This window comes from Vidua chalybeata, chromosome 1, assembly GCF_026979565.1.
Source record: "Vidua chalybeata isolate OUT-0048 chromosome 1, bVidCha1 merged haplotype, whole genome shotgun sequence".
NCBI classification, from domain to species: domain Eukaryota; kingdom Metazoa; phylum Chordata; class Aves; order Passeriformes; family Viduidae; genus Vidua; species Vidua chalybeata.
In genome coordinates, this window is record NC_071530.1 from 331,086 (window position 1) to 349,839 (window position 18,754).

At 54.2% G+C, this 18,754-nt stretch overlaps 1 protein-coding gene across 2 annotated transcripts in view; it reads right to left on the reverse strand.

Annotated features, from left to right (window-relative positions):
- AGAP3 (ArfGAP with GTPase domain, ankyrin repeat and PH domain 3) overlaps positions 1 to 18,754 on the reverse strand; it is a 107,790-nt gene that overhangs the window by 19,723 nt on the left and 69,313 nt on the right. For both annotated transcript variants that reach the window (XM_053942650.1, XM_053942641.1), the window contains exon 11: positions 15,193 to 15,361. In XM_053942650.1, coding sequence (XP_053798625.1) covers positions 15,193 to 15,361 — 169 coding nt within the window. The remainder of the gene's footprint in view (positions 1 to 15,192; positions 15,362 to 18,754) is intronic.

Here is an 18,754-nt window from a genome sequence, read left to right on the forward strand (position 1 = left end):
GCCCCAGCTTTGTGGGTTGCAGTGCAGCACCCCATGATGCACAGCTGGGGATTCTGGCACACAGCTTCCCCACAGCTGGAGTTTACAGTCATGATTTTCACTACAGCCTCTGGCCCCTGGGCAAACCCAAACCCACCCCACAACAAGCACACCCACTTTCATCTCTCAACTTCACTTCCTTGGGTGTCCCTGGCAAGAAATCCAGCCATGCTGGGGACACTGGGAGAGAGCGTGAAATGACATGGAGGGTGTCAAAAAAACAAGCAGGGGAACAGATGTCTGTAAGGCAGAGATGGCAGGTGGAAGCTTCTTTTTCCACTAGGTCAAAACTGCTGTGGCTGAGCCCAGAAACCTGAACCCCCAAGAGAGGAGTGATTTTGGGACTAGAGACTGTCACAGAGGACAAGTGATACAAAATGAGTCACGTGTTTCTGGATTATAGGAATACCCAAAATGTCCAGAATAGCAAACAAAATGGTTCTGGCAGGGAGCACACCCCCTCCCATTCAGTCTGCAGGCAATCTGCCACAGAGGAAGTGGCCCGAGGGATCCCACTGCACCTGCCCACCACCAGCCCTCTCCCTCGCTCCCCTCAGGCCATGCTGCTCCAGCCACTGCAGAGCAAGTGCTCTGGGAGCTCAGGGATGAGAGAAGGGGCCCTGTCCCTACTACAAAGCTACATCTCCTTCCCTGCCCAGAGGCACAGACACTGAGCTGGGACTCTCACTGCAGCCCACCTGGCCATGGCCCAGGGCAGGGCCACAGAACAGCTCCAGATGCTGTACAGCCACAGCTCCAGCCCTGCAGTCATGGTGAAGCTGGGCTGTGAGGAGCTAAGCCATTGGTCCCATGGGACTAGTACAAGTGAGAGCCTTCCACGGAAGCAAATGAGCAACACCTGTGGAAGTAGGTCCTCAGTGGGAGCTGCTACAGCCAGGACAGCTCACCTGTCTTCCTGTGGGAAACCACATTCACTTGGCTCTCATGGATCCCAGCATGGCTGAGGTGGAAGGGAGCTCTGGCATCATCCTGTACAGCCTGGCTCAAGCAGGCCCCCCAGAGCCAGTGGCCCTGGACTGTTTCTGATGAGTCTGGAGCATCTCTAAGGAGAGAGATGGCATAACCTCCCTGGGCAACCTATCCCTGTGCTGCGCCACCCTCTACAAAGAGCAGAGCCCCCACAAAACCCCACGTGAAGCCCCAGAGCTCATACATAAATGTATGTTTCTGTCCTTGTTGTTTCCATGAAAACCCAAGTGTTGCTATTTAGATGTGCCCAAGCATTGCCAGAGCTGCTGAGTGTCTGACAGGACAGCTCAAGAGTCCAATTCCCCCTCCAAAGGCAAGTGCTGAAAGCAGGGGTGATGCGGCCACCAGCCCTGCACCAGGCATGGCTGCCACCCATCGTCACCACCACCACCACTATCATCACCATCATCATCATCACCACCACTCCTTCATCACCAGCATGGCATGTACCTCCCACCCTCCTTTTGCCTGTACTCATCCTGGACCAAAATGCCCTTTCCCTGCAGGGTTGTGCAGGGATCCCCTGCGAGCCCTGCCTGCAGATCCCACATGCCAGCAGTGCTGACGGAGGGCTTGCTGGGCACGGCTGCTGCAGCCTGGGCTGCCAGGACCCCGCACCCCAAACTGCCAGGCCCTGGTGGCCTGAGCCCTGTGCTCCCACGGGCCTGACCCCAAGTTGCCAGGACCTTCCTCGCAGAGCCCCACCACGTCGCCTGCCTGCAGCCCGGCTGCTGCATGTTCCCCCTCCCTCCCCTTGTTCAGCGCCACAGAAACACGTGTACAACCATGACACTGACTTTGCCTCTAATTAGCCCTTAATTTACAAGACACACTCGGAAGGGTAATTAGCTGGCGCTCCGCTCCTGACTGCTGCATCCATCTCCTCTCTGCCTCCTCGTGGGAGGGAGCCTGCTGCTGCTGAAGCAGGGACAACGCTGCTCTCCTGGGACTGGGATGAGCTTGGTCCTGGGAATGGTGCTGCTGGGCTGGGCTGGGCTGGGCTGGGCTGGGCTGGGCTGGGCTGGGCCAGGACGGGACAGGACAGGATGGGATGGGATGCTCAGAGCTCAGTGTCTGCCAGCACCAAGCCCCAAGTGCCCCCAGCCCTGGTTACGGCCACAGCCATGGAGCAGAGGAAGGTGAAGAAGGGAGAGAAGAAACAGAGGGCCTGGAAGAAGCTCCTCCTGCAGAGAAGAAAGTCCTGCAGGACCCTAAGGAGTGCAGATCTGACCCCTGCTCCCTCACCCAGCCAGGCCGGGAGCCCCAGGCCACCAGGATATGCCCTTTCATCACACTTCTGAGGAGCAGCACAGGCTGCCACGAATGCCAGTGTTTCATCAAAGAAGGAACAGCTTCCATCAGCCTCTGCAGCCCCTCCAAGCTCCCTGCACCTCTCTCCAGCTGCCCGGAGTCACCCAGCTGTGGGGGAACTCCCTCAGCCCAGCCACTTGCTCGCTCACAGACCTTGCGCTGTGCAACTCCAGCTTCTCCAAGGAAGCTGCTGGGTGGCCCCAGCAAGGCCAGAGGTCTCAGGAATTGCATCCCTTTGGTGACACCTTGGCAGCTGCTGGGTATGTTCCCTGTCAATTGGGTAAGTGACAGGTGACATGTAAATACTGCCTGCCTCTGGGCCAAGACCTGCTGACAGTTCCCCAAGTCCCTCTCCCAGTCAGTTTCCTCAAGCCCCCCAAAAGAGACTCACATGGCTCCCTGATGCCTTTTCAGTACAGCCCAACTGATGATGTGGCACTGGATTGAACATTACCTAAAACCAGAATGGCCTTTTCCCAGGCATGACATGTGGCAGCCTGGGTGCTTCAGGGAACACCTGGATCAGAGCAAACTGGGAATTCCTCGTTAAGGTGTGCCTGCCCAGGGAACAGGATAAAGGGGAATTAGCCAAAAGTGCACCACCAGAGTCAGGAAGGAGATAATTTGCAGTCACTTGAGGATCTTTTTAAGGTCTCTTTAATATTTTCAAGAGCAATTTGGCAAAATAAAACACAGAGTCTGGTGAAATTTCCTGGCGACATTATGCTGGTTGCTGCTACCAGGCCCTTACAGTGTGGAGGAAACCAATTTTTGCAAAGGGAATGGGCTATGCTGAATTTTAAAGAGGCACCAGCTGGAGAGCACTTTTGGGCTTCCCCTGGGTTTATGGCCAAGTACAGGACAGGTCTTTCCTCTGGAGTGCCAGGCCCTGCTGCCTCACAGGCAGAGGGATGCTGCTGCACCATGGTGCAGAGGAAACTGCCAGCATGTGGCTCAAGATGGTGTTGGAGGTGCTCCAGGATGGGTGAGGACACCCCAGCATGGAGCAAACCTTGTTTTCTCTGGTACTGCAGAGGCCAACAGCACAGGGCAGATTAATGCTATTAACTGCCAAATGGTGTCCCAAGGAGTCATCAGTCACTGCCCCTCAACCACTTGTTGCCAACTTGTCATCATTTATTCCAAATAGAATATTTGGATTATTGTGAGTCACCTCAGAGTACTGGCTCCCCAGAGCCTGGCTGGAGCCCACAGCTGAACATGGCTCAAAGCCTCCCCAAAAGCTATGGCTACTCAGGATCCTGAGCTGGACTGAACAAAGCTCCAGCTAGTGGGAAACCTCCACTCCCAGAAACCAAGTGGTTCTTGGAGGGAGGTGAGAGCCAAGGAGCCTGGTAGAGCTGCCTGCCTGTGAAAACCCTGCTGGGGAGGACATAACTCAGCCCCCATGTCAATGAGCAAGCAGCTGCCATGGCAGGAAGGTGGCTGTCCTGGGAGCCCCTGTGGCTGCTGTTCCCAGAGCCACCTGTGCCCCAGAGCCGGTCCAGAGTCAGGAGTCTCTGTCTGGTTTGGTTTCTAAACAAAGCACTGCATGCTGTTACCTGGACATTGCTGGGTCCTTCCTCCTGAACAACTTCCATGAGTCCAAAACACACGGGCTGGCTCCTACCAAGCAGGAGCCCCAGGATGCAGATGTGTTGTTTGAAAGACATCACCCTCTGTGCTCTCCTTGGGAGCTGGCCACCGTGCTGAGCACCCGTGCAGCTCCCAGGCATGGTAGGGCACGTTCTGGGATGACAGACAGACAGGTGTTCTTCCCAGCTCTGCCGACACTGAACGTCTGTGTGTATCACTGATCCAAACTGGGCGACTGAGGATTCCCAGCCCAGCTCCGTAGCAGGGCCATCAGGATCTGCCAGCTTGCACACAGCAGGAGCCATTGCCTTGCACTGGGCCTCACAGATGCTCTGACACAGGGAATCCCCCTCCTCTCTCAGTGCTGCCCTTGCAGAGCATGGTTTTGGACATCTGCACATGCTAAGTAACTAAGTGACACCCCACCTCCTACCACAGCTGACTCATGGTGGGTACAAACCATCAGGACAAAAAACTCTGCATGGTGCCAGTGTCTCTGGGACAAGTAAGAGCCCGGGCTGGCTGTGGCAGCAGGATGGGGAGGGCTGGCCATGACCCTTCCCATTCCCCAGCCAAAGCTCCAGGACACACAGGATGAGCCAATGCTTCTCCAGCCAACACATCAATTCACCTCTGGTTTAGAGGCAACTGACCCCCCGTTCAGCCATACAGGGCCCAACAGACTGGAGAAGCCTGGGAATGGGCACCTCAGTGATGCTGCCCCCAAACCCTGCACTGAGAGCACCCCGCCTGCCCGGGCACTGCAGGCAGCTGCAGCTTCTCTGTCTGTGTCTAGCCTGAGCTCTGCTGCACCAAGTCCCCACACAGAGCCCAGGCTGCCAGCTGAGGCACCCCACGCCCACCACGGAGCAGCTCCGTGGCCAGGGAAGGCGAGCTCTGCAAGGAAGAGGCAGATTTGTGAAGAGCAATGGCAGCCCTGGAGCCAGGGAGTGGCCAGAGGAGCCCCCGGACTGCCCAAGCTTTGCTGCACAGCACAAAATCACATCACAGGTCTGCCCCTCTGTCACTCCTGCCTGAACAGTGACAGATCTGTCAGAAAATCTGATCCTGACTTGAATATTGCTGGTGCCAGAGAGATCACAGTGATGCTGGGTAAGTGGTTCCAGTGGTTAATTGCCTTCACTGCTGAAATCTGGGCCTTATTTCTGGTCTGAGTTGTGTTCCTTCTGCCACTGTCACTGGATCCTGGCACATTTTATCTGATAAAGAGCTCTCTCACCAAATTTCTGTTCCTATACAGGTATTTACAGGTGGTGTTGAAATTATCTCTTAACTTTTTCTCCAATAAGTAAAACATATTGAGCTCATCGAAGCTTCCTACAAGGCGATTCTGAGAGCAGTTCCTCGTTTTTACAGCCTTTCCTGTCCATCATTTTTAGTCTCATCCTGTGGACACATAAATCCATTAACCTGAGCTCTGTGGAAGTCCCCTCCACCTCAAAACTGACTGTTACCATCCACATATGAAAAAGACCTTGACCACATCTTCTACAATTCCTGAATTAAATAATTCAGCCTTGCTGATTCCAACATGTCCACATCTCCTACCTGCTGTTTAATTTGCTGCCTAATTACAGCTGGAATATGAAGAATTCATCATTCTGTGCTGAGATACATCATCTTGCCTCTTCCCAAACACCAAAACAAGTGTTCATTGAACATTTTGCTTTTTTTTTCCTTATTAACCATTCTATTATTCCCATACAGTAATGAAAGAATGCTGGGGTTAGGATTCATTAGTTCCTAATACACTTGAAAAAAACCCTTTCACTATCTGTAACTCTACTGGTTCCTATTCTGTATCCCCTCGTGCAGCCATGGCAGTTCAGGCTCCTGTGGCAGCCAAGGTGGAAGGTGAGCTGGGAAATGAGCTCCTGGTACTGGATCCATCACTTTTATTTGTATGTTATGTGGAAACTCCATGGAACACATAATAGTTGAGGATTAGAGACTTGGTGAAATACATGAGCACTGACTGTTCTCATGACTCTCAGGCTGAACAACTGTCACAGTGTGACACTGCCACCTAAGCAGAGGCCCACGCAGTACTGGGCAAAGATGAGTCTTTGGCATGGCATGGTGGTGAAGGACACCATGCTGCACATCCACACCAGGCTGCGGAGACTGAGACAGAGAGAGCGCCAGGGAGGACACGGGAGCTGCCCTGTGCTCAGCACCCAGAGCAGGAACTGAGACACAGGAGTTGAGTTTTTGCCAAGTAAAGCAGCTGTGAGAGCGATGAAAGACAGGTTTTCCTCTGGGAGAAGGGAACAGAAGTGAAGTGACAGACTTGTGCAGATGTCCCCAAAATGGGAAGCTCTCCATGGGGCCGGCAGTGTTAGTGTCCCCATCAGCTGGGACACCCCTGTCCCCACAGAGGAAGAGACAGGGGGTTCTCCCCAGCAGTTGTGCTGCGCTGGTGCTCTCACTTCATCACTGCATTTGTTCCTAAATTCCTCATCAACACCATTTGTCAAATGTTGTTTAACTTCCTCCCTAGATATGGTGGGCACGGAGTGTGATCCGGGGCAGTGTGAGGCCGCCAGGCTCCCCCGTGAGCCCGGAGCAAATGGTGACACAGCCCTTTGTGTGGCTGCAGCCACAGTGAATGTGGAAAGGCAAGGAGGTGGAACACTTCCCATAAAGCCAGGAGGGTCACTTCGAAGGCTGCTCACAATTAATCACTCCTGGCGGATGCTGGGCCGGGAGCGCTGGCACGGGAATGGCAGCGGGAGCCGCCGCCGCTGCAGCCGGCTGTGCCAGGCCACACCAGTGCCACAGCCTCCAACGGGCTGCAGCTTCCACCCCTGCTCAGTGCTTGCCCATTCCTGTATCATGTTGCTGTTCATTTTATCACCTTTCAGACACACACAGATACAGCTGCACAAACCACAGCAGCACCATGCAGCCAGCTCCCTCTGCCCGCTCCTGCCCTTTCTCACTGTTGGGACAGAGAACAAACAGTTCACATCTCCTCTCCACCAAGACTGACATATTTTTAAGCAGTACAACCTTCTTTTTAACTTTCTGGTATCTGGAAAAATATTCTTTAAAAACTCCTAATTATGCTTCACTTTTATTTTTCCTGTTTAAATTCCTTCTCCCAAAAGATCTGGCATGTAATTGCTTCCAGCTTGGTGAAATTGGCTCAGACACATTTTTGTGTGCATGTGTCTGTGCATATGTTTAATTTCTGATCTGAGTGTTACTCTGCCTGAACACCAGCACAGTACAGCCAAGTTACCTTTATGTAAGGCACTACTGAATTTAGTTTGGTGAATTTAGTTTGACTGAAGTGGGGGTAGCAGTGGTGTTCTCCTTGGGAGCTGCTCTGCTGTTTGGAACCAGCACTCAGAAAGTCCACAGAAGCTTTAATGCAACTTCATAAGGTCCCTCTGTGACTTTTTTACATTAGTATGATTTACTCTCCAACGCGTTACAAAGAATTATCTCAGAGAACCAAGGCGCTGCGAATGAGCAGCAGAAGCGGATGAAGGAGGCAGGGTCTGTGTTCCAGATCGCTCTCTTGGTCTGTTACTGTGAAGAGAGGTCCCTGCAGGAACCTGGAACAAGCTGCAGGAAATCTGCAAGTAACACAGTCTAAAACACAACCCAGAACAGATCTCTGAGATCCCTGTGGTGGTGGTGGGAGATGGACAGGCAGCACCGACATGGATCCCTGTCTGCGTGTAGATGGAGCAGGAACCTGGCTCTGAGACAGAACTGCAGGAGGGAAGGGAGCACAGCCAGAACTTTCTGGGCTTGCTGAGGAGTGTGGAGCTGGACCAGCACTGCAGTGGCCGATGAAGAACAGCCCCTGCCCCCAGCTCCCAAGTGCACCTGGGAAAGGGCCATGTGGGGATGCTGGAATTGTTGTATTTTCCTGCATAACTCCAGCTTCTAAAGCCATTCACTCATACAAGGCTTTATCCACCCCTGCCTGCTTTGTCCACAGAGGCTGCTTGGTGCGCAGCAGCACAACCTCCTGGGGTGCATAAACTCCAGGGGATGGAGCAAGCCCTGCTCTCTTTGGGTAACAGGATGGCTCTGCCCCTTGCCTGCTAGTAATGAGCTTTTCCACGTTCCTCTGGGACAGCTCCCTGTGCAGCAGCACAGTGCAGACCCAGGCACAGGCCCTGTGTGCTGATGGCACAGGCAGGTCCAGACGGACTCACCACTGGAGCCCCTGCCTGCAGTCAGGGATGAGGTGGGGCTGTGTGACAGCAAAGAATAGGACTTTGTGGCCTGTAACAGGTCACTCCCTGGCCCCTCTCCCTCCTGCAGCACAAACCCGGCTTGTAAGGATGAGAAAGCTTGGTTTGCTGGAGAAGGCTCCCAGTCCACCTTGGAGAGCACGGGCCACACCTCCAGCCCAGCCCTCCCTGGCAGCATCAGACAAGTTATTTACACTGAGATTTTCACAGGTGGCCACTAATTATGCCCTTGTAGCTTTTCCAGGTGCCCCATGCAAGGAACCTGAGCCAGATGTTCCAGAATTCAGGATGCTGAGAGCCGCAGCCCCCAGGCCTGGCTATCTGCCCCATGACCACCTGGGTGCCCGTGCCTCCCTGGCTGCCCTGTGCCCACCTGGTTGCCCTGGACACCTTGGCCAGCCCTGGGCAGGGCTCTGATCACCATGGCACTCTGCTGCCTTGTGCTTCTCCCTCCCTGCTCCTCTCCTCCTTCCCTTCTCCAAGGCCATTTCCCTGCTTAGCCCTGCACTGCACGGCTCCTTAGTGATCTGGTAAGGAATATCAACTCCCAGTAACTATCTCTAATTAGGGTTAGTGATTATACTGTTGGGTAGGAGAAAATCAGTCTCTGCTTTTCCACTGGGGAGGGCAAGCAGGAAGAGCTGGGGTGTGGACGGGGAAGCACCAGCAGCTCCCTTCGTGCTCCCATCCCCTCCGTGAACCTCTCCCTGCCTGCACAGCTCTGCAGCTGCCTGTTCCAAGAGCAGGAGCCAGTTTGACCCAGCAGAATCTTGGCCCTCCAGCCTTCTGTCCAGCACTAGAACCAGGCACCAAGGCCTTCTGGTCCTGTCCTGCCTCCTGTCATCCCACCCAGCTGCGGCCACGCTCCTCCTCTTCCCATGGAGTCCTGACAATTTCTAGTTTCCACCCAATGTTTCCTTGTGCAAAACTTCCACTAGTTTCCTTGTCCAAAACTTTAAACCAACAGCTCAAGCCTCACATTTGGATTCATCCTCCACCTTCAGACATGCAGATAAACATTCGTAAGAGGTGACTGTATGACTGTAATGGTGAATGTATAATATTTATAATATACATATGAATTTGCAGTATTTTATACATGATTCATGATGCAAAATATTAATTACAGATCAATTTTAGTAAATCTCTCATCTCAGCTTCATCTTCAGACTACAAACAACCCTTTAACATATTATTGGGAAGGGCAGAAGTCCCACATGGAGGAACAGACAGACCCTCACCCTCTTCCTTTCAGCTCAGCATCCCCATGTCTGAGTTACAGGATCCCAGTCTGGCTTGGGTCGCAAGTGACCTCAAGGATCATCCACTTCCAGCCCCTGCCCTGGCCCTTGGCTGAACACAGTGACTAACATTGGACTTTTACAGTCAGACTCTACAGAAAGCCAAGTGAGCAAGCCGAAATCCCAGCTGGAGGGAGGGAGGGAGGGAGGGAGGGAGGGCGTGTCCCCACAGCTGGCACCACGGAACCAGCTGTGCATGGGCACTGCCCCCACCCCACCCCAGGCAGTCCCTCAGGCTGCGGGGAGGCACTGGGGGCCCTGCTCTGGCTTTCACTCTGCTGCCCAGCTCCCAGGGAGCACAACAAAGAGCACGGCAGGCAGGATCCTGCCGCCGGGCAGAACACACCAAGCCGCACGGAGCCACTCGCTGTGCATGGAACACAGCAGCCACAGGACTACGGGCCAGTCCCAGGGACACCAGAGTCCCTCCAGCTTTCCCTGCCAAGTGTGGAGCGCAGGTGTAACTTGGGATGTTCCTGGACACATGCCAGGGCAGGGGGACCCGAGCTGCTGGTGAGGGGGGGAAGCAAAAGCAACTTTGTTTCAGAAGTCAGACCTGAGCTTTCCCTCCTGAGTGTCCATTTCCATTCATTTGTAAGAGATTAATGACCCTGCTCTGACCTGAAGAATCTGTTGTGCAGCTACAACCAGGAGAAAGGCAGAAGATGATCCAGCAGCCTCCTGTCTGCCATGACCTGCACCACCCTGCTCTCAGTGCTCTTCTTCCCTCAATGTCATTGTCCCCCACGGCGAGCAGCGGTGTGCCAGGGAAACAGGTTTTCCCTTTTCTTTGTTAATTCTTCCCTCATTACATTTGAAATTCCACAATCAGTGTGCACTGTAATTGTCGAATTTGATGCTAATGATTAATGAATTAAACATGGATCCATCAATTAGTCCTCGGAGAATAATTCTGCATAAAGCAGCGGATAATGTAATTACAGTAACAAAGATAATGAGATGTTAACATCGACGGAGCCCGACGTGACATGATCACAGCAGGCTCAGCAACCCCGGCCTGGGGGAGCCAATCCCTCACTCTGCAGAGGAAGAGCATCGGGGGGCACGGGCCTGGCAGGGGGGCCCTGCCAGCGCGGCGCTCCCCGGCACCAGCACCGGCACCGTGCTCGGCACCCGCCTGCCTTGCGCAAATGCTCCCGGCCACCCGCTCCAGAGGCCACAACAGAGCTGTCAGGCGTCAGCATGAGCCCAGAGAGGATCCCAAGCTGCCTGGAGACCCAACACCATCCATCCCCTGCCATCCCGACGTTTGCAGCAGCACAGGCTCCCTGCCAGCACCGCACCCGGCACAGAGGCCCAGGGACGGGCACGCTGCCACACTGTGCACCGACGGCCCCCTGGCCCGTGCTGACAGCACACAGAACTCGGCCCAGGGACAGCTGGACCCTCGTCACCTCAGAGCAAGGGAGTATCAACCAAGCCCTGCATCCCAAGCAGCGCCTCCCACCACCACACACTCTGGAAAACGCTCTCCCTGGAGGAGATGCAGCAGTGATGCTGCAGGAGCAGGAGGAGGAAGAGCACAGGCCCCAACACACATGTCAGACCACGCAGATTGTTCCTTGGGCTGAAGGGAACTGGCCAGCAGCAGTCCCCACCCAAAACCATCCAGAGCTCAAGCTCCCAACTCCATGCTCAGTTGAACTGGCCTGTCCTGCTCAGCCTCACCTGCACTGAGGACATGGCTGCCGCCTGCTCTCCAGCACCACTCAGCAGCACATCCCACGGGAGACTCATGGTCCTCAGCAAGCTGGGAATCCCCTATGAGCCCCCCAGAGTGGAGCACAACTTTCCCCTTTAGCCTGCTCCCTTCACTGTAGTGCTCCAGCTCCCCCCTGTTTGTTTCCTTCAGTGCCATCTCTGCTGCTGGGTACACCTCCAATCACTGCCTACAACCACAACCACCTCAGCATTGCTGCAGCCTCTTCCTGCACTTCTCTTCACTTCCCACTCCAGGCTTCCTAGTGCTCAGCTCTCGGCAGCCTCTGCCATCACGGAGCTGCAGAGCCGCTGCTGTGCTCCCTGCGTGGCTGTGCTCTGTGCCACGTAGGAACTGTCACAGGTGTCACTGACCACGGGTCCAGCACCTCCCTGTCCGGCTCCCCTTTGCCAACACTCTGGAGCAGGTCCCTACAAACCTCTGTGAAGCAAGAACCCAGGGCTCATCTGAGCTGAGGCCAGGCTCTTGTACTGACTGACACTGTCTCTTGTGCCACCATCTTCCCTCCCTCGCTGAAGTTCCTTTTCATCACACCTGCACTTTGATTCGAGCTGCCCTCGTTCCTTGAGCCAGAAACACGTGATGCAGCACAGCATGAGGCCAGGTGAACTGAGGAACCATGGCAAGGATGCACCTGGGGGGCTGTGAGGGAGAGGGGAAGAGAAGACACATTCCAGGAGGAAGAGGAGCAACAGGGATTTGAAGGAGACACCTGACCCAGCATTACCACACCTCTAGTGAATACCTGCCTTCAGGCCACAGCACCTGTGAGCTCTGGCAGGAGATCTGCTCATCCCTTTCCTTCCCTCTCAAGCCCAACCATTGTAGTCCCATCCCCTGCCATTGGCAAGGACACGTTCTACTGGACCAGGCTGCTCCAAGACCTGTCCAAACTGGCCCTGGACACTTCCAGTGAGGGGGCAGCCACAGCTTCTCTGACCAACCAGTGCCAGGACCTCACCACCCTCACATGGAAGAACTTCCTAATATCTAATCTAAACCTCCCCTACTTCAGTATAACATCATTCCCCCTTGTCCCGTCACTCCAGGCCCTTCTCCAAGCTCCCTCTCCAGCTTCCAGGACACTGGAAGGGCTCTAAGGTCTTCCCTGGAGCCTTCTCTTCTCCAGGTTAACACCTCCAGCTCTCTCAGCCCATCTCTGTAGGAGAGGGCTCCAGCCCTTGGAGCATCTCCATGGCCTTCTCTAGACAATGAGAACTCATCTAACCAAAAATAAAACCAAGCTTAACTACAGTAAAGTTGCCTTCTTGAATGGTTTAAATACTGGGGCACAGAGCCCCTACTGGTTTCACAAACACAAGTTCCTTCCTCATTCCTAATGTATTTAGCTTGAAGCTGTCTATACCTGCTTTGGAGTTATTCCGAATCCTCACCAGAGCACTGCACTCATGTATTTCATCCACATACAGGGCAAGATGAGACTTCATTTTTTTCTTCTTCTCCCCTCTATGTCCTTGGTCTTTGCTCACCCCAGGTAAGGACTGTGCAGTGGACATCAGCCAGCACACTCACTCACCTTTGCAGAGTTCAGGTCACAGAGGAACCACAGACACTTGCCCTGAACTCTTAACTACTGGCCACCTGGTTTTCCCCAGAGCCTCCTGGGGCAAGACAGCAAATCCCTCACATCTCCAAAGTTTGTGTCCTCTGAAGATTAACTCGTGACTGACAAAGAACTGCAAACTTTGAAGTGTTTCTTCTCCAGTTCCCAAAATATGTGTCAGATGGGAGATGTCGAGTGGATCCAGTAACAGTCTCATCCACAATCCCAAAGATGGCAAAACTGTGAGGTCGCTGCTAATTTGAAGCCAGGCAGATTCTCCATCAACCCTAAATCCAGCCCTGGGCATTGCACAGGGATAAGAGAGTCTGTGTCCCACCAGTGCACTTGGTGACTGCATCCACTGCTATTGTGCTTGGAAGCATCAGAGAGAGATTAAAAAATTCCTCAGAAAAGCCTTTACTGATTGTGCACCAGAGAAAAGCATTTCTGACACTGCAGCCACAGCCTGAGCCAAGACAGGACATACACCTGTGTGTAAAGCTGCCGTCCTGGTGCTGAGCCCTGCGTGCACAGCCACTCTGGGCAGCCCACAGCACTGCTCTGCTCGAGGGCCCAGGGCAGACGGCCAACAGGGGATCCCAAAGCCACAGACCCTACATGGCAGGGTCCCACCCCTGCACACACACACCCAGCAACACCCCCAAGCTGGACTAAAGCACATCTCGTGAACAGAAAACTGGTCTCATTCTAAAGGCTCAGGCAGTGCTAAGTCCAACTGCTCTCCAGGTAAACTATTCCAACATTCATTTCCCCCCTGCTGGGAAACTGCATCTCCTCTCCCCTGTAAACTGCTCTAGCTCCAGCCCCCATGCACTGTGCCTGCTCCAGCTCCATGGCCAGGACTGCAGGGGCACTCTCACGCCGTCCTCACTCCTCGGCACTGGTTTTCCAGTATCAGTAACCCAGGTACATCCCAACCCACTCCTGCGAGCCCAGCAGGCCTGAGAGGGCTGCTGGAAGTAGGATACGGTGCTAGGTGAGCAGCTGGTTTGACAGCAGCACAAGCTCCTCTGTGGTTTGAATCCTTCCCCCAGCTCTGATACCTCTGCTAAGTCAGAGCTCAGACAAGGCACCTCTGACATGCAGGCAGAGACATGTCCCTGTCCAGAATAAGGAACTGTCCCCACGCTGGGGAATGCCAAGTGTGGCTGGTGGTTGGTGAAAAAGCATCAGTGAACAGGGGAGAGCCAAGGCAAGGAACAGGCAGAGCTGCACAGCCCCGGTCAGAACTGACAGTTTGTCCACTTCTGACTTGTCAAGAAGTTTGGGATTGGGAGGGCTCATGATGTTCTCCTTGGCACCATGTGAGCAGTGATGTTACTGTGCCCCATTCCCTGTCCGTGTCTGTGTGTGTGATGCCAAGGACTCCAGCAGCTCCTGACACTCACCCCAGCTGCATCCCACCTCCCCTCAGCCCCGGGACACTCTGAACCACTGCGCTGACAGCATCCAACCATGGGGCAGAGCTGGGACACAGAGCAGGAATGAACAAGATGGGGATGTGTCACCCTAGCTCACCCTCAGTACTGGATTTGGAAGGATTTCTGTGACCAGCAGCACTACCAGCACTCCCTCAGCATCCCAAACAGAGCCCTTTCCATAACCTGTGCACCACACTGTGCCAACAGCCAGCTGGGAAGAAGGCAGGTGGGAGCTGCCCACCCTGGCCAAGGACAGCAGCCCCAGGGATGCAGTAAAGGCTCCAGGAAATGTGAGCAGGATGGTGCCAGGTTCCACAGTTCCCCCTGGCAGGGTGCGAACCTCCCATGGCAGCAGCAGCAAGGAGGAGCATGGCAGGAACTCTGTGAGAGGAGAGCGTGACAGGAACTCTGTGAGAGGCCAGAGGGGCAGCCAGCCTCCCAGTCCCACCTCACCACACCCTGGGCAGCTCTTCAGTGTGCACACAGAGTGATGATCCCAAACCAGATCTTCACCATTTCTCCAGGGAAAGGTAAGGAGGAACGAGGGTCCCAAAACCAGAAAGAAACAGAACACAACTTGTCAGCAAACAAGAGCCTTGGGATTTCCTCTGGTTTAGGGAGCAGCAGCTTCCATCATGCGTAGCAGCTCACCAGACTCAACACTCTCCTCAATGTGACGAAATTCCTCAGGGGTTCACACTGGCAGTTAAACCCTTTGACGTTCTCCTGTCCTGGACACCAACCAGCACAAAATTCTAAGAGATTACATCTTACCTGTAAAATCCTAAGAGGATTACCCAGGGAGCTTACCTGGGACCTGCACAGAAATGCTAACGCCCACCAAAGGGACTCCCCGAGGGTGGTGAAAACACACTTGAGAAGGGGCTCTGTTATCAGCTCAGCAAAGCCAAGGGCTGCTGAGGCATTGTGGAGGGACGGCTGCTGGCTCTGTGCCACCCACAGTAGCTCCTACCTGTGCCTCCTGCCAGCTGCGAGCTGCTCCGCTCCTTGGCCAGCCCGTTGGCCTTGGGGCTGGCGCCGGGCGCTGCCGCCGCCGTGGCCCTGGGGAGCCGCTTGCCCGGGACCTTCACCGTAGTTCTCAGCAGATCGATCTCCTTCCCATGGACGTTCTGCATGTAGTCCTGGAGCAGAGGCAGAAGGGTGGAGGATCAGCCCTGACCCAGCCAAACACGCTCAGCTCCCCCATCCTCAGAACCAGCACCAAGCCCTGTCGGATGCCAGGACAAGCCCCAGCTGGGGCTCAGAGACCAGATGGAGCCAAAGGGCACACAGGTGGCCAGCACTTCCTCCTCCCTGTCATCCCTTGTTTAATCTCAGCACTCAACTGCAACAGCATGTGATATGGATATGATATGATATGATATGATATGATATGATATGATATGATATGATATATGATATATGATATGATATGATATGATATCATATCATATCATATCATATCATAATATAGCATAACCAATGGGATACCTAAAAATTCCCTCTCAGGTCACAGCTGGGATAAGAGAAACCCAAACAACAGAACTCAGCTCATTCACCTGCAGAGCTTCCTGTTATACAAAACTTGGTGTTTCTGGTAGACAATTGTCTTCTGGTAGACAATTCATTACACAACCAAAAGCCCATGTGCAGATTGTAACTATCACTCTGCTCTGTCTTCCAAGAGCTTTCAGCTTTCAGTCAGAATGAGGGTGCAGACTCCCAATCTCTCCTGACATTGTGTCTCTTCCTGTGCCTCCCACCCTCCCTGCCCTGTGGGGCACCGTGGTTCTGCCTAAGCCCTCTCTGATGTGGCCAGCTCCTCCTTGGGCTTGTGCCCTCAGAAGGGGAAGGCCCAACCAACGTTACAGGGGGGAACTGTTGGTCAGATCCTGAGGGAGCAGGGACCAACACTAGAGCTCAAGGCTCTGGGAGGAACAGGAAGCTGGGGACACCATCCCTGGGTCCCTCTGATGCCATCAGGAGAGGAGCCACAGCCGTCCAGGGAGAGCTTTTGGCTGCTGCGGGGCACTTGGGTTTACTCCAGTTCACAAGGAGGTCACCAAAAAGATTAACTCAGAGATGGTGGCCATCTGCTTCCACATCCAAGAAGACAAAGACATAAACAAGCTCCATTTAAGAGCAACAATCCTCCCATCCTGGACCCAAAAGCAGGTGACAGGGGCTGCACAGGCCATGCTCTGTGCTCTCAGGTAGCTATTTGCAAGGGTCACAGTCTCCCCACAGCACCTTCACAGCTTGGTGTGAACTCCTCTGTTCCCACTGACCCCCATGCAGACATCCTACCCTCACGGCACACCGGGGCACGGGGCAGCAACCCTCCATGCTCCCAGGGCCGGGCAGCCTGGCCTCACACCTCGGCACTCCCCATCCCGTACCCTGGGTGACTCTGGCACCACCAGCCCAAGCAAAAACACACCGAGCTGCTCCCAGCTGGGTGCAGACCTGGTGACAGCCCTGGGCAGGGACCCTCAGAGGGGCTGGAGGATTTTCCCTCACTCAGCACAACTGCTGCGGTCGCCGGCTGCCTGCCGGAGCGAGCGGTCACTGCCGCTCGGCTTTTATTACCTACCATAAAACAGCAATTTCTTCCCAAGCCTCCTCGCTAATTACCCAGCCAGTTCTCTCATTTCATTTTATTACTGGAATTAACAACGAGTTCAAAGCGTGGAAAGCTATTAAGATGTGTGATTAAGCCACATTCAATTAGTTTCTACAAACAATTTAATTGATGTTGCAGATAGAATTAACAGAAGGTGATTGTGTGAATGGCTCCACTGGCTGCAAAATGGGAGCTGCTTCCCTGGCTCTGTGCAGCACGGCCGGCGAGCCTGGGCTCAGCCACGCACCTTCCCAGCAGCAGAATTCTCTCCAAGGCTTTGGGGAAGTGATGGGAAACTGCACCAGGCTCTTCACACAACTTGTTCTTCTCCTTTCACTGAACACATTTACAGAAAGGTAGAAATAGAGATGCAACAAGGAAAGCCCTGCTGAATCCAGGGATCAGGCCCCAGCACTCCTGCCTCCATTTCCAGGCATCCTGCTTGTTCCTGAAATGACCGACTGCTCCGGTGCAGAGGGGGCACCTCAGGGCAGGAACCCACCAGTGCCCCACAGTTCCCAAGGATGAGTCCAGGCTGCTGGTCAAGGCAGATTTGCTTCCATCAGGAAAGCAGTTCCAGGACCAGGGCCAGCTCACCAGCATGTGTTTTGCCAACCTGTGATTGAAAACGCGGAGTTTACGCCTGACTCCTGTTGAAGAAACTTTCAAGTTGGGCTGGAGTTACCATGATCCAGATCCAGAAAAAGGCTGAGTGATGAACTCCCAGAAACAGATGAAGAGCTCCACCACGAAGCTTTGGTTGGTAAAATCAGCACTGCCAGAGCCAGGTCCTGACCTCCATCCAATGGGGCATGGACACACCTGGCCAGATGTGCACTGGCAGAGAAATAAATTGGGGCTGCTGATCTCTGAGGTCCTGACACCCACCCCAAGAGGGACAGGGAAAGAACGTAACAGAGATGGAAGAGAAGACAAGCCAGGAACTGCCCTGACTCATGCCAAGGAACAGCCACTGGGAACACAAAAATGCTCTGGGGCATTGAACATCCTGATGGACAGAGAAGACTCTCTTCCTGCAAGGCTCAGTCTGCTCTCAGGGACCCCTTTGCTGCATCCAGAATTCCGCCATCCCCCAGACACATGGCAGCACAGGCAGGGAAGAAGCTGGGACTTCCCATCCCATGGCAAGAACTGGATGCTGCACATCCCCTTGGCTGACACTCCGTGGTTTGTTCTAGCCCACAGCTCCCCCCACCCCATGCCAGCCAGCCTGGGATCTGCTGCCACACTGAAGTGATTGAAGAGCACGTGCCCATCCTCAGGAGCACAGGTTTGCTCCATCCCCAACGTGCTCTGCTTGTATCATCCTGTGAAAGGACATGGGATCTTTGCCTCAGGCCACAGCGTACAAATCCATCACAGCACCCCCTGACTCACTCTGGAAGATGGGGAGGAGCAGATACAATGGGACATCCTCCTCTGGATTACCTCTTCCTCCTGCCTCTCCCTCCATCTATCCCTTCCAAGCAGGCTGTACAGCAGGTACCAGAGGGAAAGGGAGGCAGAGAGGCTTTCAGAACCCACCATCACGCTGCCAAAACGGCCGTGTGCAATGGGACACGATGGGTGCCAGGGTCCTTTCCCCAGCTCCTAGGCAGGCGATGCCACAGGGCAGCACACAGAACCAGCCTTGTGGCAGACAGGCTGGGCAGCCCCATGCTCTGTGCCCATGTAATCCACCCCCGCTGTAGGTAAACACATCCAGCAATACAACTCCTATCTCAGGTGCAAGGTTCAGAGCTCCTCGAGGAAACTGGGCAGGAGAGGCCCAGCTGGCATCACCCTCAGCAATGGGCTGTGGATCACCAGTGGCACCAGCTGGAAGCAAACCAGATTTTTTCCCAGGGCAACACAGTAATGAAATGAAACAATGAAGTGCAGGAAGGAAAGC